Source organism: Melozone crissalis, unplaced genomic scaffold (assembly GCF_028551555.1).
Source record: "Melozone crissalis strain CALT ecotype California unplaced genomic scaffold, PUWL_Pcris_2 ptg000498l_1, whole genome shotgun sequence".
NCBI lineage: Eukaryota > Metazoa > Chordata > Aves > Passeriformes > Passerellidae > Melozone > Melozone crissalis.
Genome location: NW_026536207.1, coordinates 60,385 through 82,412, shown reverse-complemented (window position 1 = coordinate 82,412; position 22,028 = coordinate 60,385). Strand labels below are relative to the sequence as shown.

General features: G+C 62.0%; 3 protein-coding genes across 3 annotated transcripts; 2 read left to right on the top strand and 1 right to left on the bottom strand.

The window, feature by feature from the left end:
• On the bottom strand, positions 1 to 7,278 carry ACHE (acetylcholinesterase (Cartwright blood group)). Its single transcript, XM_054295090.1, has 4 exons — positions 7,218 to 7,278; positions 2,531 to 4,103; positions 1,275 to 1,441; positions 1 to 152 (listed from the first exon to the last, which is right to left on the bottom strand). The coding sequence occupies exons 2-4, from the start codon at positions 4,090 to 4,092 to the stop codon at positions 31 to 33; spliced, it is 1,851 nt and encodes a 616-aa protein (XP_054151065.1). The 5' UTR covers positions 4,093 to 4,103; positions 7,218 to 7,278; the 3' UTR covers positions 1 to 30.
• On the top strand, positions 7,007 to 15,554 carry LOC128950212 (mucin-2-like). The gene is made up of 7 exons (XM_054295094.1): positions 7,007 to 7,023; positions 8,110 to 8,291; positions 9,739 to 9,849; positions 11,936 to 12,611; positions 12,915 to 14,733; positions 14,872 to 15,299; positions 15,341 to 15,554. Exons 1-7 carry the CDS (start codon positions 7,007 to 7,009, stop codon positions 15,552 to 15,554), a joined length of 3,447 nt encoding a protein of 1,148 aa, XP_054151069.1.
• Positions 15,555 to 17,310: 1,756 nt separating this feature from the next.
• On the top strand, positions 17,311 to 20,255 carry LOC128950211 (mucin-5AC-like). The gene is made up of 2 exons (XM_054295093.1): positions 17,311 to 19,679; positions 19,787 to 20,255. Exons 1-2 carry the CDS (start codon positions 17,311 to 17,313, stop codon positions 20,253 to 20,255), a joined length of 2,838 nt encoding a protein of 945 aa, XP_054151068.1.
• The last annotated feature ends 1,773 nt before the right edge of the window (positions 20,256 to 22,028 follow it).

Here is a 22,028-nt window from a genome sequence, read left to right as displayed (position 1 = left end):
TTGGGGTGCCCCGGGCGGTTTCGGGGCGCCCTACAGGGGCTGGCAGCGCTCCTGGCGGCTGTAGAGCTCGAATTGGCTCTTCCAGCGCATCATGTACGAGCTCCAGCGGTGAAACTCCAGGCGCCACTGCCGCTCCGCCTCCTCCATGGGGCCTGCGGAACCCCAAAATCTCACATGGGCACCCCAAAAACGTCCCCCAAAACATCCCCAAAAAAATCTCCAGAAAAAAAAACCCCAAAACCACCCCAAAAAACCCCAATAAAAGCACCCAAAATCCCCGGTGCTGCTGCCGCTCCGCCTCCTCCATGGGCCCTGCAGAGCCCCCAAATCTGACAAGGGCACCCCAAAAAAACCCCAAATGTGTCCCCAAATGTCCCCAATGTCCCTCCCACATCCCCGATGTCCCCAATCTCCCCAAAGTCTTCAATGTCCCCAGTGTCCACAAATGTCCCCAATGTCCCCAAGTCCCCCCCAATGTCCCCGAATGTCCCCGAATGTCCCCCCAGTGTCCCCAATGTCCCCAGTGTCCCCAATGTCCCCAATCCTCCCAGAGTCCTCAATGTCCCCCCTGTGTCCTCATGATCCCCAATCCCACCAATGTCCCCGCAGTGTCCCCAGTGTCCCCAAATGTCCCCAGCATCTCCAAAATCCCAAATCCCCCCGATGTCCCCGAATCCCCTCAATGTCCCCCCAATGTCCCAAATGTCCCCAATGTCCCCCCAGTCCCCCCAGTGTCCCCAATCTCCACACTGTCCCAAACCCCCTCAATGTCCCCAACATCCCCAATGTCCCTGAATGTCACCAATCCCCCAACATTCCACAATCCCCCAATGTCCCAAATGTCCCCAACCCCCCCCCCCATGTCCCCAAATGTCCCCAATGTCCCTGGTGTGTCCCCATCACCCCAACGTGCCCAATCCCCCCAACATCCCCATGACCCCAAATCCCCCAATGTCCCCAATGTCCCCAATGTCCCCAAATCCCCCCAATCCCCCCAATGTCCCCAATGTCCCCAATGTCCCCAAATCCCCCCAATGTCCCCAATGTCCCCAATGTCCCCAAATCCTCTCAATGTCCCCAAATCCCCCCAATCCCCTCAATGTCCCCAATGACTGTAATGTCCCCAATGTCCCCAATGCCCCCAATCCTCCAATGTCCCCAGATCCCCTCAATATCCCCAATGTCCCCAAATCCCCTCAATGTCCCCAATCCCCTCAATGTCCCCAAATCCCCCCAATCCCCCCAATGTCCCCAATCTCCCCGCCGTCCCTCACCGGTGACGTTGAGCAGTTTGGGCAGGAAGCGCGTCCAGAACGCGCAGGCCTGGGCGCGCAGGCCCTGGGCCACGGCGAGCGGCCGCGCGTTGAGCCGGGCGTAGCTCTGCCCCGACGCCGTGTAGGACGGCCAGCGCCGCTCGCGCTCCGACGGCTCGTTGGGGTCACTGCGATGGGGATGGGTCAGGCAAGGGTGTCCAACTCAACCCAACTCAACCCAACTCAACCCAACTAAGGTCATCCAACTCAACCCAACTCAACCTCAACCCATCCAAGGTCATCCAACTCAACTCATCCAAACTCAACCCAACTCATCCAAACTCAACCCAACCCAGCCAAGGGCGTCCAACTTAACCCAACTCAACTCAACCCAACCCAACCCATCCAACTCATCCAAACTCATCCAAACTCAACCCAACCCAGCCAAGAGTGTCCAACTCAACCCAACTCAACCCAACCTAACTGAGGTCATCCAACTCAATTCATCAGAATTCTACTCAACCCAACTCATCCAAACTCAACCAAACCCAACTGAGGGCATCCAACCCAACTCAACCCAACCAAACTCAACCAAGGGTATGCAACTTAACCCAACCCAACTCAACCCAACTCAACTCAACCCATCTGAGGTCATCCAACTCAACTCATCCCAAACGAGGGTGTCCAACTCAACTCATCAGAATTCAACTCAACCCAAGTCATCCAAACTCAACCCAACCCAGCCAAGGGCGTCCAACTCATCCAAACTCAATCAAACCCAACTGAGGGCATCCAACTCAACTCAACTCAAGTGAGGGCATCCAACTCAACTTATCACAATTCAACTCAACCCAACTCATCCCAACTCAACCAAACCCAACTGAGGTCATGTAACCCAACCCAACTCAACTTAACCCAGGTCAACTCAACTCATCCAAACTCAACCCAACCCAACCAAGGGCATCCAACCCAACTCAACTCATCCCAACTTAACTCATCCAAACTCAACCCAACCCATCTGAGGCCGTCCAACTCAACTCATTGCAACTCAACCCAGCCGAGAGCATCCAACCCAACTCAAGCCAACCCAAGTCAACCCAACTCAACTGAGGTCATCCAACCCAACTCATCCAAACTCAACTCATCCCAACTGAGGTCATCCAACCAAACTCATCGCATCTCAATCCAACCCAACCCAACCCAACTCATCACAACTCAACTCAAGGCAACTCAACTCAACCCAACTCAACAAGCCCCAACCCCATCCCGCGCCGTACCCGGTGCGTGCGAAGTTCCCCCAGTATCTCATGATGCGCCGGCTCAGCGCCTCCTCCTCGGCCGTGTAGTTGAGCCCGGGGTTGAGCGGCTGCCCGAACACGAACTCGATCTCGTAGCCGTGCGGCACGCCCATCCACGGCGGCCACAGCAGGTTGGACGCGCGGTGATCGAACAGGTACGCGAAGACCGTCCCGCCGCGCTCGGCCCAGCGCTGCGCGAAGTGCATCAGCGGGCACACCACGTTGTGGTCGCCCACGATGTCGTCCAGCGCCTCGCGGTTCTTGACGGGGTTGTCCTGGTCCAGCCAGTCGGTGTACTGCAGCACCACGGCCTCGGCCGCCAGCTCGTTGGCCTGGGGCACGCCGAGCCGCACGCCGCCCAGGAACTCCTCGCGGCTGATCAGGCTCTCGTTGTCCTTGCCGAAGCCCGGCACGCCGTACACCAGGAAATAGGTGCCCTCGTCCTGCACGGCGCCCAGCAGCACCTCGGCCTCGGCGCGGCCCGGCGCGGCCAGCAGCGCCTCGGGGGCGTCGGCCAGGAACTCGCCGTCCACCACGGGCACGAAGGCGAAGCGGAAGACGCCCTGCTGGGGCAGCACGGCCGCCTCGTGCTCCACCAGCCGCGGCGGCGGCGCGGCGCGCAGGCACGACAGCAGCTCCGTCTCGTCGGTCACCGCGCCGCCCGCGCCCGCGCCGCCGCACCCCACCAGCCGGCCCAGCCGCGCCGCCCGGCGCCGGCCCTCGGCGGCGCCCACCGTGGCCCAGGGGCCGTTCGGGGAGCCGCTCTGCAGCACGGCGCGGCGGAACAGGCCCCGGCTGCCCCCCGAGAGCAGGTGCAGCCCCACCGAGGCCGCGCCGGCGCTCTCGCCGAACAGCGTCACCGCGCCGGGGTCGCCGCCGAACGCCGCGATGTTGGCCTGCACCCAGCGCAGCGCCAGGCGCTGGTCCAGCAGCCCGACGTTGCCCGGCGCTTCGGGGTGGCCCGGCAAGGCCAAAAACCCCAGCGCCCCCACCCGGTAATTCATGGAGACCACCAGCACGCCCTCGGCCGCGGCCAGGAACCGCCCGTCGTACACGTCCAGCGAGGCGGCGCCGCTGTAGAAGCCGCCGCCGTAGATCCACACCAGGACCGGCGCCGGCGTTTTGGGGCGCGGCGCCGGCGCCCAGATGTTGAGGTACAGGCAGTCCTCGCTCATCTCGCGGTTGGGGTTCCACATCTCGGAGCCGCCGAAGCCGGGGAACATGGTGTCCACGGGCTGGAAGCAGGCGTGCGGGTGGGAGAGGGCGTCCAGGACCCCTCCCCAGGGCCGGGCGGGGCGCGGGGGGGCGAAGCGCAGGGGGCCCACGGGGGGCTCGGCGTAGGGGATCCCCAGAAAGGCGGCGGCGAGCGAGGAGGGGCCGGCGGCGACGTGGAAGCCGCGGACGGAGCCGGAGGAGGTGGAGACCAGCAGGTCCTCGGGGGGGGCGGCGGTGGGGGAAATTGGGGAGGGGGCGAGGACGAGGAGGAAGAGGAGGAGGAGGAGGAGGGGGGAGGGGAGCGGTGGGGATGGGTGACCCCCCATGGCGGCGGAGGCTGCGGAGAGAGAGAGAAATTGGGGGGTTAATGGGGGGGCTTGGGGGATCGTTGAGGGGTGGGGAGGGGGCGGGAGATGGGGAGGGGTCCCAAATTGGGTGGGAGTTGGGGAGGGGGTCCACAATTGGGGAGGGGTCCCAAATTGGGTGGGAGTTGGGGAGGGGGTCCACAATTGGGGAGGGGTCCCAAATTGGGTGGGAGTTGGGGAGGGGGTCCACAATTGGGGAGGGGTCCCAAATTGGGGTGGGATTTAGAGAGGGGGGCTCCATTTGGGATGGGAATTGGGGTGGGGTCCCCATTTAGGGAGGGGTCACAAATTAGGGTTGGGAATTGGGGAGGGGTCCCAAATTGGGGTGGGAGTTGGGGAGGGGGTCCGCAGTTGGGGAGGGGTCCCGAATTGGGGTGGGAGTTGGGGAGGGGTCTCCATTTCAGGGGGGTTTGGGGGGTCCCCAATGGTGCAGGGGATGTCCAAGTGGGTGGGAGTTGAGAAGGGGCCTCATTTTGGGTGGAATTTGGGGAGGGGGCTCATCTTGGAAGGGATTTGGGGGTCAGCAGGGGGGTTTGGGTGTCCTCTCATGGTGAGGAGTGGGTGGGAGTTGGGGAGGGGTCTCCATTTGGGGAGGGGTCCCAAACTCGGTGGGAAATGGGGTGGGGTCTCCATTTGGGTGGGAGTTGGGGAGGGGGTTTATTTTGGGTGGAATTTGAGGGGGGGGTCCCAAGTTGGGTGGGATTTGGGGGGGGTTAGAGGGGGGGTTTGGTGTCATTGAGGGTGGGGAGGGGGTGGGAGTTGGGGAGGGGTCTCAATTTGGGGAGAGGTCCCCATTTGGGGTGGGATTTGGGGAGGGGTCCCAAATTGGAGAGGGGGCTCATTTTTAGGGGGGATTTGTGGAGGGGTCCCAAATTAGAGTGGGGAATGGGGAGGGGTCCCCAGTTGGGTAGAGGTCCCAAATTGGGGGGCATTTGTGGGGGTCTCCAGTTGGGGAGGGGTCTCCATTTGGGTGGGAGGTGGGGAGGGGTCCCAAATTGGGGAGGGATTTGGGGGGGGGGGGGTCTCCAATTGTGGAGGGGTCCCAAACTGGGGAGACTTGGGGAGGGGTCCCCATTTGGGTTGGATTTGGGGAGGGGTCCCCATTTTGGGTTGGATTTGGGGAGGGGGCTCCATTTTGGGTTGGATTTGGGGAGGGGGCTCCATTTGGGTGGAATTTGGGGGGGGGGGGGGTCATGGGGGGTTTGGGGGTGTCCCCCCCTCCCAAAACTCATCATGAAACCCCCCCCCCCCCCCACCCCGTTCCATTTTGGGGGGGTTTGGGACCCCTCCCCAATTTATCCCAGTTTCTCCCAGTTCATCCCAGTGCCCCTCTCCCCCATAGAGACCCCTCCCCAATTTATCCCAGTTGTTCCCAGTTGATCCCAGCGCCCCTCCCCCCCTACAGGGACCCCTCCCCCCACTCCCCCCGCCCCTCCCCCCCCTTTGGGCAGGTGCTGGATCCCAAAATAGAAACAAAAATCCCGAACGGAAATGGGGGAGGGGCGGGGGGGGGGGGAAAACACGGGAGGGGGGCGGGGCCCTGTAGAGACCCCTCCCCAAAATCCCAAATAGGACCCATACAGGGACCCCTCCCCAAATAGAGACCCCTCCCCAAATCCCGTATAGATCCATAGGGACCCCTCCCCAAAATCCCAAATAGGACCCATATAGGGACCCCTCCCCAAATAGGGACCCCTCCCCAAATCCCCTATAGATCCATAGGGACCCCTCCCGAAATCCCCCATAGATCCATAGGGACCCCTCCCCAAAATCTCCTATAGGATCCCCTCCCCAAATAGAGACCCCTCCCCAAAATCCCCCATAGATCCATAGGGACCCCTCCCCAAATAGAGACCCCTCCCCAAAATCCCCTATAGATCCATAGGGACCCCTCCCCAAAATCCCCTATAGGGTCCCCTCCCCAAATAGAGACCCCTCCCCAAATCCCCTATAGATCCAAAGGGACCCCTCCCCAATCCCGTATAGATCCATAGGGATCCCCGGCCCCATAGAGACCCCTCCCCAAATTCCCCAGAGATCCATAGGGACCCTCCCAGCCCCATAGATCCGGCCCTATGGGGACCCCCCGGCCCTATAGAGACCCTCCCCCAAATCCCCTATAGCGACCCCTCCCCAAAATCCCAAATAGATAAATAGGGACCCCTCCCCAAATCCCCTATAGGGATCCTTCGGCCCTATAGGGACCCCTCCCCAAATCTCCTGTAGATCCACAGGGACCCCTCCCCAAATCCCCCATAGGTCTGGCCCTACAGAAACCCCCCAGCCCCATAGAGACCCTCCCCCAAATCCCCTATAGAGACCCCTCCCCAAACCCCCCATCGATCCATAGGGACTCCCCGGCCCTATGGAGACCCCTCCCCAAAATCCCCTATAGATCCATAGGGGGATGCTCGGCCCTATAGGGACCCCCCCCAGCCCCATAGGGCCCCCTCCCCAAATTCCCCATAGATCCATAGGGACCCCTCCCCCACCCAGCCCCGCCCCAAAATGGTACCCGAGGGGGGGGAGGGGAGGGGGGAAAAAGGGGGAGGGGCGATGGAAGGGGTGGGGGTGGGGGGGGGGTCACAGGTGTGGGGGAGGGGCGATTTGGGGAGGGGTCTCGGGGGGAAAGGGGCGATGTGGGAGGGGCCGGAATTGGGGGGGGGGGGGGTCTCAGGTGTGGGGGAGGGGGAGATGCGGGGGGGGGGGGGTCTCAAGGGTGGGGGAGGGATGATGATAAGGGGGGGGGGTCTCTGAGGTGGGGGAGGGGTCTTAAGGGTGGGGGAGGGGTCTCAAGGATGGGGGAGGGGCCCGGATGGGGGGGATCTCAGGTGTGGGGGGAGGGGCAATGGGGGGCTTTCGGGGGGGAGGGGCCATGTGGGGGTCTCTGAGGTGGGGGAGGGGCCCGGATGGGGGTCTCAGGTGTGTGGGGGGAGGGGCGCTGATGGGGCCTCATCCTCCGGTAATCATTAAAAGGGGGGGTGGGGGGGGAGGATGGGGAGGGGTCGCGGGGTGGGGGATGGGGATGATGATGGGGTGGGTGGGTGGGGGGTGGTCGCGGGGGTGGGGGGAGGGGCGGCACCGACCCCCTCGCGCTCCTCGCGTTCTCTCCCCCGGCCTCGCTCCGGCTCCGGCGTCTGGAAAATACCGGGGGGGGGGGGGGGAGGGGGTGGGGGAGGGGCGGCCTTAAATTGAGGGGGGGGGAAGGGGGGGGAGGGGCGGCTCCTTTGGCCCCTCCCCCTCCTGCGGCAGCGCTGCCCCTCCCCCCACCCGCGAGAGCCGGGAAAAGGGAGGGGGGGGAGGGGGGGGGGGGAGGATGAGGAGGATGCGCTGCCCAACCCCCACCCAGGGGGATTTTTTTGGGGGGGGGATTTTGGTGAAATTCGGGAGGATTTTGCGGGGGGGGGGGGATTTTAAGGAAATTTTGGGGATTTTTGGGGGGGATTTGAAAGGGTTTTGGGGGAATTTTGGGGGGGATTTGAAAGGATTTTGGGGGGAATTTTGGGGATTTTGGTGAGATTCGGGAGGATTTTGGGGGGGATTTTAAAGGAAATTTTGGGGATTTTTGGGTGAATTTTGGCGGATTTTTGGGGTAATTACGGGGGAATTTGGGGGATTTTGGGGAGATTTGAGAGGATTTTGGAGGAATTTTGGGGAGATTTTGAGGGATTTAGGGGGAACCTGAGGGATTTGGGGGATTTGAGGGGATTCGGGAAAATTTTGGGGGATCTGGGGGGAATTTTAAATAATCTGAGTGAAATTTGGGGAATTTTGGGGTAATTTTAGGGGAAATTTGGGGCAATTTTGGGGAAATTTTGGGCGGCGGTTGGGGGTAATTTTAGGGTAATTTTAGGGGAAATTTGGGAGAATTTTGGGGGAAATTTGGGGCAATTTTGGGGAATTTTGGGGGAATTGTCCCCCTCGCACCTGTCCCCCAGGTGTGTCCGTCTGTCCCCAGGTGTGTCCCCTCCCCCCCAGGTGTCCCTCTCGTGTCGCGGTTCCCGCCGCTGACGTGTCCCCACGTCTGTCCCCAGGTGTGTCCGTCTGTCCCCAGGTGTGGCCCCAGGTGTTCCCAGGTGTGGCCCCGCCCCCTTTCCTGCTCCCGCCGGCCAAGGGTCACGCGCCCCTCCTCCCATTGGCTGGCGAGGGCGGGGCCGGCGGTGACGTCACGGGGGAAACCCCCGGGGGGACCCTGGGAGAGACTGGGATGGACTGGGAGGGACTGGGATGAACTGGGATGGACTGGGGACAGTTCTGGGATGGACTGGGACAAACTGGGAGAGACTGGGAGGGACTGGGATAAACTGGGACATACTGGGAGGGCACTGGGATGTACTGGGACAGACTGGGAGGGACTGGGAGAGACTGGGATGGACTGGGATGGACTGGGATGGACTGGGATGGACTGGGATGGACTGGGAATGAACTGGGATGGACTGGGATGGACTGGGATGGACTGGGAGGGCACTGGGACATACGGACTTTACGGATCTCGGTGCCACCTCCCTGTCCCCGTCCCCGTGTCCCCGGTGGCCACCAGGACATCTCAGTGTCCCCACTCACGGCGGTGACGTTCCTGTCTCCCCCAACCCGCCGATCCCGGTGTCCCTGCCTGTTCCCATCCCCACGTTCCCATGGACCTCGGTGCCACCCCAACGTCCCCATGGACCTGGGTGCCACCTCCCTGTCCCCACCAATCCCAATGTCCCCTCTGTCCCCATCGCCATGTGCCCACGGACCTCGGTGCCACCCCAATGTCCCCATCCCAATGTCTCCACCCCAATGTCCCCACTGATCTCGGTGCCACACCAATGTCCCCATCCTCATGTCCCCATGGATCTTGATGCCACTCCAATGTCCCGTCCCTGTCCCGCCTGTGTCCCCATGGATCTCAGTGGCACCCCAGTGTCCCCATTGATCCTGGTTCCACCTCTATGTCCCCACCTCAATGTCCCCATCCTCATGTCCCCATGGATCTCGGTGCCACCCCAATGTCCCCATCCTCATGTCCCCATGGATCTCGGTGCCACCCCAATGTCCCCATCAATCCTGGTGCCACCTCCATGTCCCCATTCCCATGTTCCCATGGATCTCGGTGCCACCTCCAATGTCCCCATCCCCATGTCCCCATTGATCTTGGTGCCACCTCCATGTCCCCATTCCCATGTTCCCATGGACCTTGGTGCCACCCCAATGTCCCCATCCCAATGTCCCCACTGATCCTGGTGCCACCTCAATGTCCCCATCCTCATGTCCCCATGGATCTCAGTGCCACCCCAGTGTCCCCATTGATCTTGGTGCCACCTCTATGTCCCCATCAATCCTGGTGCCACCTCCATGTCCCCACCCCAATGTTCCCATGGATCTCGGTGCCACCCCAGTGTCCCCTCCCTGTCCCCCCGCCATGTCGTGACACCGCCGATGGAGGAAGCTCCGATCCGGGCGCGGCCGCCGCATTCTCCGGCTCTGTGTCACCGCCTGTGCCACCTGTGCGTGCCACCTGTGCGTGTCACCTGCGTGTGTCACCGCCCGCCATCCCCCACCCACCCGCCCGCGTGGGGACAAAGGTCCGGGGCCACCCCCTGTCCCCCCCCTCCCACACCCCAGATATTGTCACTGTCACCGCTGGCGCCGGCCCCACTTGGGGACAGAACGTGGCCGCGGCCATGGGGGGGACACGAGGGACGGTGCTGGTGGCCCTGAGCTGCGCCATCACAGGTGAGGGGACAGGGGGACAGTGGGACAGTGGGAGGGGACATTGGGACAGTCCTGGTGGTGGTCACCTGGTGGTGGTCACCTGGTGGTCCTCACTTGTGCCATCACAGGTGAGGGGACACGGGGACATCACAGGTGAGCAGGGACAGGGGGACATCGGGAGGGGACAGGGGGACACGAGGGACGGTGCTGGTGGCCCTGAGCTGCGCCATCACAGGTGAGGGGACACAGGGACATCACAGGTGAGGATAGACAGAGGGACACAGGGACATCAGGGAAGGGACATTGGGGAGGGGACATTGGGAAGCTCCTGGTGGCCCTCACCTGGTGGTGATCACCTGTGCCATCCCAGGTGAGGATGGACAGGGGGACACTGGGAGGGGACATTGCGAGGGGACAGGGGGACACTGGGAGGGTCCTGGTGGTGGTCACCTGGTGGTCACTTGTGCCATCACAGGTGAGGACGGACAGGGGGACAGGGGGGACATGGGGAAGGAACATTGGGAGTGTCCTGGTGGCCATCGCAGGTGAGGGGGGGACAGGGGGACATTGGGAGGGTCCTGATGGTCCTCACCTGGTGGTGGTCACCTGGTGGTTCCTCACTTGTGCCATCACAGCTGAGCATGGACAGGGGGACATCGGGAGGGGACAGGGGGACATCGGGAGGGGACATTGGGAGGGTCATGGTGGTGGTCACCTGGTGGTGGTCACCTGGTGGTGGTCACCTGCGCCATCACAGGTGAGGATGGACAGGGGGACACGGGGACACTGGGGAGGAAGAGGAGGAGGAGGAGGAGGATGGTGGGGATGGGGGGGATGAAGGTCTTGGAGGGAGAGGGTGAGGAGGAGCAGGGTGAAAAAGAGGGTGGAGAAAAGGAGGATGAGGAAGATGAAGAAGAGGATAAAGAGGGTGGAGAAAAGGAGGAGGAGGAAGATGAAGAAGAGGAGGATGAAGAGGAGGATGAAGAGGAGGACGAATCAGGGTGGGGGAGGTTTGAGGGGTTCAGATCTGAAGGGCTTGGAGGATGAAGACGAGGATGAAGAAGAGGAGGAGGAGGATGGTGGGGACAGGTTGGGTGGACGGGGATGAGGATGAAGAGGGGGAGGGTGAGGAGGAGGAGGATGAAGGAAAGGAAGAGGAGGATGAGGAGGATGAAGGAAAGGAAGAGGAGGATGAAGAGGATGAAGAAGAGGAGGAAGAGGATGAAGATGAGGAGGAGGATGAAGAAAAGGGAGATGAAGAGGAAGAGGATGAGGAAGAGGAGGAGGAATCGGGGTGGGGGAGGTTTGAGGGGTTCAGATCTGAAGGGCTTGGAGGAGGAGGAGGAGGAGGAGGAGGAGGAGGAGGAGGAGGAGGAGGAAGGTGAAGGGGATGAAGAAGAAGAGGAAGAGGAGGAGTTGGGCTGGGAGGGGTCCACGGTCTGAAGGGCTTGGAGGAGGGAGAGGAGGATGAAGAAGAGGAGGGTGATGATGAAGAGCAGGAGGAATTGGGGAGGTTTGAGGGGTTCAGATCTGAAGGCCGTGGAGGAGGAAGAGGAGGAGGAAGAGGAGGAAGAGGAGGAAGAGGAGGAAGAGGAGGAAGAGGAGGAAGAGGAAGAGGTGAAAGGTGGAGACGATGGGGAGAGGCCGGAGGGGGAGGAGGAAGAGGAGGAAGAGGAAGAGGAGGAAGGTGGAGACAACGAGGTGAGGTTGGTCAGTGCTGAGGGTGGGATGAAGGTCTGGGAGGAAGAGGAAGATGACGGGAGGTGGTGAAGGTGAGGAGGAAGGTGAAGAAGAAGAGGGAGGGGATGAAGGACACCAAAAGGAGATGAAGGTCTTGGAGGAGGAGGAGGAGGAGGAGGAGGAGGAGGAGGAGGAAGGTGGAGATGATGCAGAAGGTTGGAAGTGGAGAAGAAACCTTGGATGAAGGTCTTGGAGAAGGAGGAGGATGAGGAGGGTGAAGATGAAGGAAGGTGGAGGAGATGGGGGGACGTTGGATGGGTCAAAGGGAGGAAAGAGGAGGAGGAGGAGGAGGAGGAGGAAGGTCGGGGTCTCCTCCTCCCTGGGAGGGTTTTGGGGGTCTCTGCTCACCCTGGACCTTCTCCTGCAGCCGCCCTCGTGGGGACAACCAGAGCCCAGGGGAGCTCCGGGGAGCTCCTGGACATCAATGGGACCACCACGACCTCCTCGGAGACCACCATGGACATCAATGGGACCACCACGGTCACCTCAGAGACCATCATGGACATCGCAGAGACCACCACGACCACCCCAAGGACGTCCACAACCCTCACAGGGACCTCCAGGGAGCCCATGGTCACCACAGGGACCTCCACAGAGTCCATGGACACCTCAGGAACCTTCACAACCATCACAGGGGCCTCCACAGAGTCCATGGACACCTCAGGAACCTTCACAACCATCACAGGGGCCTCCACAGAGTCCATGGACACCTCAGGAACCTTCACAACCTCCTCAGGGCCCACCACGACCAACACAGGAATCTCCACAACCACATCAAGGACCACCCCGACCATCTCAGTGACCTCCACAACCGTCCCAGAGACCTCCACGACCACCCCTACGACCACCCCTATGAGCACCCCGACCACCATAGGGACCTCCACGACCTCCTCAGGAAGCTCCACAATCACACCGGGGACCACCACCACCTCCTCAGGGTTCTCCACGGCCACCTCAGGGACCACCACAACCACCCCAGAAATGGCACCGACCAGCTCGGAGACCTCCACGACCACCTTAGAGGCCACCACCACCTCCTCAGGGTCCTCCATGACCATCTCAGGGACACCCACAACCACCCCAGTGACCACCACGACCACCTCAGGGACCTCCATAACCTCAGTGACCACCTCGACCATCACAGAGGTGACACCAACCACCTCAGTGACCTCCACAACCGTCCCAGAGACCTCCACGACCACCTCGGGGTCTCCCACAACCACCTCAGTGACCACCACGACCATCCCAGGGACCACCCTGTCCACCACAGGGATCTCCACGACCACCCCAGTGACCACCGTGATCTCAGCGACCACCACGACCACCCCTAAGACCACCTCGACCAGCTCAGGGACCTCTCCAACCTCCTCAGAGACCTCCACGACCACCTCAGGGCCCACCATGACCAACCCAGGAATCTCCACCACCACCCCAAGGTCCTCCACGACCAGCACAGAGACCTCCACCACCTCACTGACCTCCACGACCACCGCAGAGATGACACCAACCAACACAGAGACCTCCACGACCACATCAGGGCCCACCATGCCCACCACAGGGACCACCTCAACCGCCTCAGGGACCTCCACGACTGCACCAGAGACCATCACCACCTCCTCAGTGACCACCACGACTTCAGTGACCGCTCCTAAGGCCACCACGACCACCTCAGGATCATCCACGACCACTCCAGTGACCACCACGACCAACACAGAGGCCACCCCACCCACCACAGGGACCTCCCTGAGCACCACAGAGACCCCACTGTCCACTTCAGAGAGCTCCACGATGATCACAGAGACCTCCACAACCACCTCAGGGACCACCCCGACCTCCTCAGAGACCTCCATGACCAGCCCAGATACCATTGCAACCACCTCAAGGTCCTCCACGACCACCCCAGTGACCACCATGACCTTCCCAGAGACCTCCATGACCTCCTCAGGGTCCACCCCGACCACTCCAGTGACCTCCACGACCACCTCAGGATCGCCCACGACCACCCCTGAGACCATCTCGACCACCACAGGGACCACCCCGACCATCACAGCGTCCATCACGACCACCCCAGAGATGACACCAACCTCCTCAGAGACCTCCACGACCACCCCAGTGACCACCACCACCTCAGTGACCACCCCTGAGACCATCTCGACCACCATAGGGACCATCCCAACCATCACAGGGTCGTCCATGACCACCTCAGGGACCACCACGACCTCAGTGACCACCCCAGGGACCACCACGACCACCTCAGAAATCTCCACAACCACATCAGGGACACCCACAACCACCACAGTGACCACCGTGCCCACCACAGGGACCTCCACGACTTCAGTGACCACCCCGACCATCACAGCGTCCTCCACGACCACCTCAGAGATGACACCAACCTCCTCAGAGACCTCCACGACCACCCCAGTGACCACCACAGCCACCTCAGAAATCTCCACAACCACATCAGGGACACCCACAGCCACCACAGTGACCACCGTGCCCACCACAGGGACCTCCACGACCACCCTAGAGGTGACACCAACCACAGTGACCATTGCAACCACCTCAAGGTCCTCCACGACCACCCCAGTGACCACCATGACCTTCCCAGAGACCTCCACAACCACATCAGGGTCCACCACAACCACCCCAGAGACCTCCACGACTTCAGTGCCCACCCCAGTGACGTCCACGACCACCCCAGTGACCACCCCGACCATCACAGGGTCCTCCACGACCACCCCAGAGATGACACCAACCTCAGTGACCACCCCTGAGACCATCTCGACCACCCCAGTGACCACCACGACCAACACAGGGACCTCCACGGCCACCCCAGTGACATCCACAACCTCCTCAGGGACCACCACGACTTCAGTGACCACCCCAGTGACCACCACAACCACCTCAGAAATCTCCACAACCACATCAGGGACACCCACAACCACCACAGTGACCACCGTGCCCACCACAGGGACCTCCACGACCACCCCAGAGGTGACACCAACCACAGTGACCATTGCAACCACCTCAAGGTCCTCCACGACCACCCCAGTGACCACCACGACCTTCCCAGAGACCTCCACGACCACCCCAGGGCCCACCCCAAGCACCTCAGAGACCTCCACGACCACGTCAGGGATCCCCATCACCACCCCAGTGACCACCGTGCCCACCACAGGGACCTCCACGACTTCAGTGACCACACCTGAGACCATCTTGACCACCACAGGGACCTCCACGACCATCACAGGGTCCTCCACGACCTCCTCAGAGACCACCACAACTTCAGTGACCACTCCTAAGACCACCACGACCACCTCAGGATTGTCCACGACCACTCCAGTGACCACCACGACCCCCTCAGGGACCACCATGCCCACCACAGGGACCTCCACAACCACCCCAGAGTCCACTCCACCCACCACAGAGACCTCCCTGGGCACCACAGGGACCTCCACGAGCACCTCAGTGACCACCCCGATCTCCTCAGAAACCACCACGACCACCCCAGGGACCACCACGACCCCCTCAGAAATCTCCACAACCACATCAGGGACACCCACAGCCACCACAGTGACCACCGTGCCCACCACAGGGACCTCCACGACCACCCCAGAGGTGACACCAACCAACTCAGAGACCTCCACGACCACCCCAGTGACCACCACCACCTCAGTGACCATCCCTGAGACCATCTCGACCACCACAGGGACCTCCCCGACCATCACAGGGTCCTCCACGACCTCCTCAGAGACCACCACAGCCACTGCAGGAACCTCCACGACCGCCTCAGGAAGCTCCACAAGCACCTCAGTGACCACCACAACCACCCCAGAGATGCCACCAACCAACTCAGAGACCACCACGACCGCGCCAGTGACCACCACGACCTTCTCAGGGACCTCTCCAACCTCCTCAGAGACCACCACGACCGCCCCAGTGACCACCACCAGCACCACCTCAAGGACCACTGCGACCACTCCTAAGACCACCACAACCTCCTCAGGGTCCTCCACGACCACTCCAGAGATGACTCCAACCTCCTCGGTAACCACCACAACCACCTCAGGGACCACCCCGACCATCACAGGGACCTCCACGACCACCTCAGAGACCACCACGACCATGACAGAGACCACCATGACCACCCCAGGGTCCACCATGACCACCTCAGAGGCCATCACGACCACCCCAGTGACCTCCACAACCTCTCCGGTGACCACGACATCCACATCAGGGACCACCACAACCTTCCCAGGGACCACCACAACCACAGTGACCACCACGACCTCAGGGACCTCCACAACCCCTCCAGAGACCTCCACGACCTCCTCAGGGACCACCACGAGCACATCAAGAACCACAATGACCAGCCCAGAGATCTCCACGACCACCCCAGCAAGCTCCACGACCACGTCAGGGACCACCGTGATCTCCACGACCACCACGAGCACCCCAGAGACCTCCACGACCTCCTCAGGCTCCACCACGACCACCCCGGTGAGCACCTCAACCACCTCAGGGACCTCTGTGGCCACCCCAGAGACCACCACAACCACCACAGGGACCTCCACCACCTCCTCAGAGACCACCATGACCACCCCAGCGACCACCACAACCCTTCCAGGGTCCACCATGACCACCTCAGAGACCATCACGACCACCCCAGAGATCTCCACGACCTCCTCAGGCTCCACCTCGACCACCCCCGAGACCACCACGACCTCAGGGACCTCCACAACCCCTCCAGAGACCTTCGCAACCTCCTCGGGGACCACCATGACCACTCCTAAGACCACCACAACCACCCCGGAGACCTCCACGGCCACCCCAGTGACCTTCACAACCTCTACAGTGACCCCCACGACCACCCCAGAGACCTCCACGACCTCAGTGACCACTACAAGCATCCCAGAGACCACCACGGCCTCCTCAGGGACCTCCCCAACCACCTCCTGGACCACTTCATCCACCTCAGGGACCACCACGACCAACACAGAGACCACCACCAGCTCCTCAGGGTCCACCACGACCACCTCAGTGCTCACCACAACCACCCCAGAGGCCACCACGACCTCAGGGTCCACCATGACCCCTCCAGAGACCTCCACGACCACTCCTACGACCACCCCGACCTCGTCAGGGTCCACCACGACCACCTCAGGGAGCTCCACAGAGGCCTCCACAACCTTCCCGGTGACCACCACGACCACCCCAGTGACCTTCACAACCTCTCCAGTGACCACCACGACCATCCCAGAGACCTCCACGACCTCAGTGACCACTACAACCATCCCAGAGACCACCACGACCACCTCAGGGACCTCCCCAACCACCTCCTGGACCACTTCATCCACCTCAGGGACCACCACGGCCAACACAGAGACCACCACCAGCTCCTCAGGGTCCACCACGACCACCTCAGTGCTCACCACAACCACCCCAGAGGCCACCACGACCTCAGGGTCCACCATGACCCCTCCAGAGACCTCCACGACCTCCTCAGGGACCACCATGACCACCCCAGTGACCTCCTCGACCAGCTCAGGGACCTCTCCAACCTCCTCAGAGACCTCCACAACCTCCTCAGGGACCACCACGAGCACATCAAGAACCACAACGACCAACCCAGAGATCTCCACGACCACCCCAGCAAGCTCCACGACCACGTCAGGGACCACCGTGATCTCCACGACCACCACGAGCACCCCAGAGACCTCCACGACCTCCTCAGGCTCCACCATGACCACACCTAAGACCACTGCCACCACCTCAGGGACCACCACCACCTTCCCAGAGCCCACCACGACCTCATGGCCCAGCACCAGCTCCTCAGGGACCACCCCAACCTCCTCAGAGACCACCACAACCACCACAGGGACCTCCACGACGTCCTCAGGGACCACCACGACCACACCTAAGACCACCATGACCACAACAGTGACCACCATGACCTCAGGGACCTCCACAACCTCCTCAGGGACCACCACGAGCACTCCAGAGGCCACCACGAGCACCCCGGAGACCTCCACGACCATGTCAGGGACCACCGTGATCTCCACGACCACCCCGAGCACCCCGGAGACCTCCACGACCTCAGGGACCACCATGAACCCACCACTGACCACCACGACCACCTCAGGGACCACCTCGACCACCTCGGGGACCTCCACAACCTCAAGGACCTCCACAATCACCTCAGGGACCACCACGATGACATCAGTGTCCACCACGAGCGCCTCAGAGACCACTCCAACCACCCCAGGGACCTCCACGACCTCAGAGACCTCCACGACCTCTCCAGAGACCTCCACGACCTCCTCAGGGTCCACCATGACCACCCCAGTGACCTCCACGACCACCTCAGAGACCACCACGACCACCCCAGCAACCTCCACCACCTCCCCAGAGACCACCACCGCCTCCTCAGGGTCCACCACGGCCTCCTCAGTGACCTCCACAACCTTCCCAGAGCCCACCACGACCTCAGGGACCTCCACGACCCCTCCAGAGACCTCCACGACCTCCTCAGGGACCACCATGACAACTGCTAAGACCACCACGACCAACCCAGAGATCTCCACGACCACCTCAGGGACCTCCACATCCTCAGGGACCTCCACGACCACCCCAGTGATGACACCAACCCCCTCAGAGACCTCCACGACCTTTACAACCACCACGACCACCCCAGTGACCACCACCACCACCGCAGAGGCCACCAGGACCTCAAGGACCTCCACGACCCCTCCAGAGACCTCCACGACCATCTCAGTGACCTCCACAACCTCTCCAGTGACCACGACATCCACACCAGGGACCACCACGACCACCCTGGTGACCACCACGATCTCAGAGCCCACCACGACCACCCCGGTGAGCACCTCAACCACCTCAGGGACCTCTGTGGCCACCCCAGAGACCACCAGCACCTCAGAGGCCACTCCAACCACCCCAGTGACCACCACCACCTCCTCAGGGACCTCCACGACCACCTCAGAGACCACAACGACCACCCCAGGGATCTCCACAACCCTTCCAGGGACCACCACGACCACTCCAGAGATCTCCACGACCTCCTCAGCATCTACCGCGACCACTCCCAAGACCTCCACGACCATCTCGGTGACCTCCACAACCTCTCCAGTGACCACGACATCCACACCAGGGACCACCACGACCACCCCGGTGACCACCACAACCTTCCCAGGGACCACCTCAAGCACCTCAGGGACCTCTGTGGCCACCCCAGGGACCACCACCACCTCCTCAGGGACCACCACGACCTCAGGGACCTCCACAACCCCTCCAGAGACCTCCAAAACCTCCTCAGGGACCACCATGACCACCCCGGGGACCTCCACGACCACCCCGGGGACCTCCACATCCACCTCCTGGACCACCTCAACCCCCTCTGGGACCACCGCCACCTCCTCAGGCTCCACCACGACCAACCCAGGGACCTTCACGACTTCCCCAGAGACCATCACGGCCTCAGGGACCTCCACGACATCCTCAGGGTTCACCACGACCACCTCAGGGACCTCCACAACTGCACCAGGGACCTCCACGATCTCAGTGACCACTACAACCATCCCAGAGACCACCACCACCACCTCAGGATCCACCACAACCACCCCTAAGACCACCATGACCACCTCGGGGACCTTCACCACCACCTCAGGGACCTCCACGACTTTCCCAGAGACCACCACGACCTCAGAGCCCGCCACAACCACCTCGGGGACCTCCACGACCTCCTCAGGGTCCACCACGACCACCCCAGAGATCACCACGACCACCTCGTGGACAACCTCGCCCACCTCAGGGACCTCTGTGGTCACCCCAGAGACCACCCCAACCACCCCAGGGACCACCACGACCTCAGGGACAACCACGACCATCTCAGAGACCTCCACAACCATCTCAGGGAGCTCCACCACCTCCTCAGGGTCCACCATGACCACCTCAGGGACCTCCACAGCCACACCAGAGACCCCAAAGACCACCTCAGGGACCACCATGACCTCAATGACCTCCACGACCTTGCCAATGACCACCACCTCCTCCTCAGGGTCCACCACGACCTCCTCAGTGACCTCCATGACCACGCCAGAGACCACCACGACCTCAGGGACCTCCACGACCACCTCAGGGACAACCACAGCCACCCCAAAGACCACCACGACCTCCTCAGTGACCTCCACAACCTTCCCAGAGCCCACCACCACCTCAGTGACCTCCACAACCATCCCAGAGACCACCACGACCACACCAGAGACGCCCACAACCACCTCAGCGTCCACCACGACCACCCCAGGGACCTCCACGACCACATCAAGGACACCCACAACGACCTCAGGGCCCACCACAACCTCCTCATGGACCACCCCGACCACCTCAGGTACCTCCACAACCTCCTCTGGGCCCACCACAACCACCTCAGGATCCACCACGAGCACCTCTGGGACCTCCACAACCACCACTGGGACAACCACGGCCACCCCAAAGACCACCACGACCTCAGGGCCCACCACAACCTCCTCATGGACCACCCCGACCACCTCCTGGACCACCCCGACCACCTCAGGTACCTCCACGACCTCCTCAGGGCCCACCACAACCTCACGGACAACCACGGTGCTGACCTCCACCACCTCCACCACGGCTCCTCCTCCACCAGGTGAGTCCTCCCCAGGTGAGCTCCGCCTTCTCCTGGAGGCGTCCCCGGGGCTGTCCCTGATGTCCCCATGGTGTCCCACCAGGGCTGTGTGAGAACGGGGGGACACCCAGCGCCACCGGTTGTCTCTGCTCGCCGTCCTACGCCGGAGCACGCTGCGAGTTCTCCACCGACACCGTGGACACCAACCTGCGTGAGTGGTGGGGCCACCTCGCCCCTGGGGGGCCTGGGATGGGGGCCTGGGCACCTTGGAGGTCCTGATCTTCTTGGGGTTCCTCAGCACCTTGGGGGTTCTGGTTATCTTGGAGGTTCTGGGCTTCTTGGGGGTCCTGGGCTTCTTGGAGGTTCTGGGCACCTCGGTGGTCCTTCCTGGTGTTTTTGGGGTCATTGTCTTCTTGGGGGTCCTGGTCCTCTTGGTGGTCCTGGGCACCTTGGGGTTCCTCAACACCTTGGTGTTCCTGGGCTTCTTGGGGGTTCCTGATCTTCTTGGTGGTCCTGGTGGTTTTGGGGGTTTTGATGTTCTTGGGGGTCTTGGTCTTCTTGGGGTTCCTCAGCACCTTGGGGGTTCTGGTTATCTTGGAGGTTCTGGGCTTCTTGGGGGTCCTGGGCTTCTTGGAGGTTCTGGGCACCTCGGTGGTCCTTCCTGGTGTTTTTGGGGTCATGGTCTTCTTGGGGGTTCCTGGTCTTCTTGGTGGTCCTGGGCACCTTGGGGTTCCTCAACACCTTGGTGTTCCTGGGCTTCTTGGGAGTTCCTGGTCTTCTTGGTGGTCCTGGTGGTTTTGGGGGTTTTGATGTTCTTGGGGGTCTTGGTCTTCTTGGGGTTCCTCAGCACCTTGGGGGTTCTGGTCTTCTTGGGGGTTCTGGTGGTTTTGGGGGTCCTGGGCACCTTGGGAGTTCTGGGCATCTTGGTGGTCTTGGTCTTCTTGGAGGTCTTCAGCACCTTGGGGGTTCTGGTCATCTTGGAGGTCCTCACCCCCATCCCACCCCACCAACTCCACTTCTCCCCATTGCTCCTCCAGCGTTCCCTGGCACCATCATGGCCGCCGTGGACATGGAGGTGACCCTCACCAACTTCAACTACACCGAGGACCTCCAGGACCCCAACTCGGAGACCTTCCTGTCCTTCCAGAACCTCTTCCGGCAGGAGGTGAGCACCTGGGGCGACCACGGCGTCCCACCACGGCCACCAAGGTGACCACAGAGGTGACCACAGAGGTGACCACAGAGGTGACTACAGAGGTGACCAAGGTGACCTTCTGCCCTTCTTGCAGATCAAGAAGATCTACGGGACCATCGCTGGTTATGAAGGCGTGAAGATCACCAGCCTCAAGTAAGGAGGTCCCTGACCACCCCCAAGGGCTGGGGTGGGGTGGGATGTCCTCAGAACCCCCCTTGTGACCTCCCGTGTCCTCTCCCTGAAGGTCCGGCAGCGTCGTGGTGGGACACCAGGCGTTCTTCACCATGGCCCAGAGCAGCAACACCACCGAGGGGTTCCAGGAGACCACGGAGGAGATGGTGGAGAACCTGCGGGAGGCGGCGGCCGGCCAGGGCGAGTGCCAGCACAACACCTGTGGGTGACCTCCTGAAGCCCCCCCAGATCCTCCTGGAGCCCTTGTGGGACCTCCCCTGGACCTCCGGCCGGGGTCCGTCCGAGGGTGGTGGTCCCTGATGTCTTCTCCTCCCACCGCAGCCGTGCTGTGCCTGGTGCTGAGGGACAACCCCGTGGTCGGCGCCATGAGGGAGGTGAAGGACCTGGATGGTGAGCATGGCGTGGAGACCT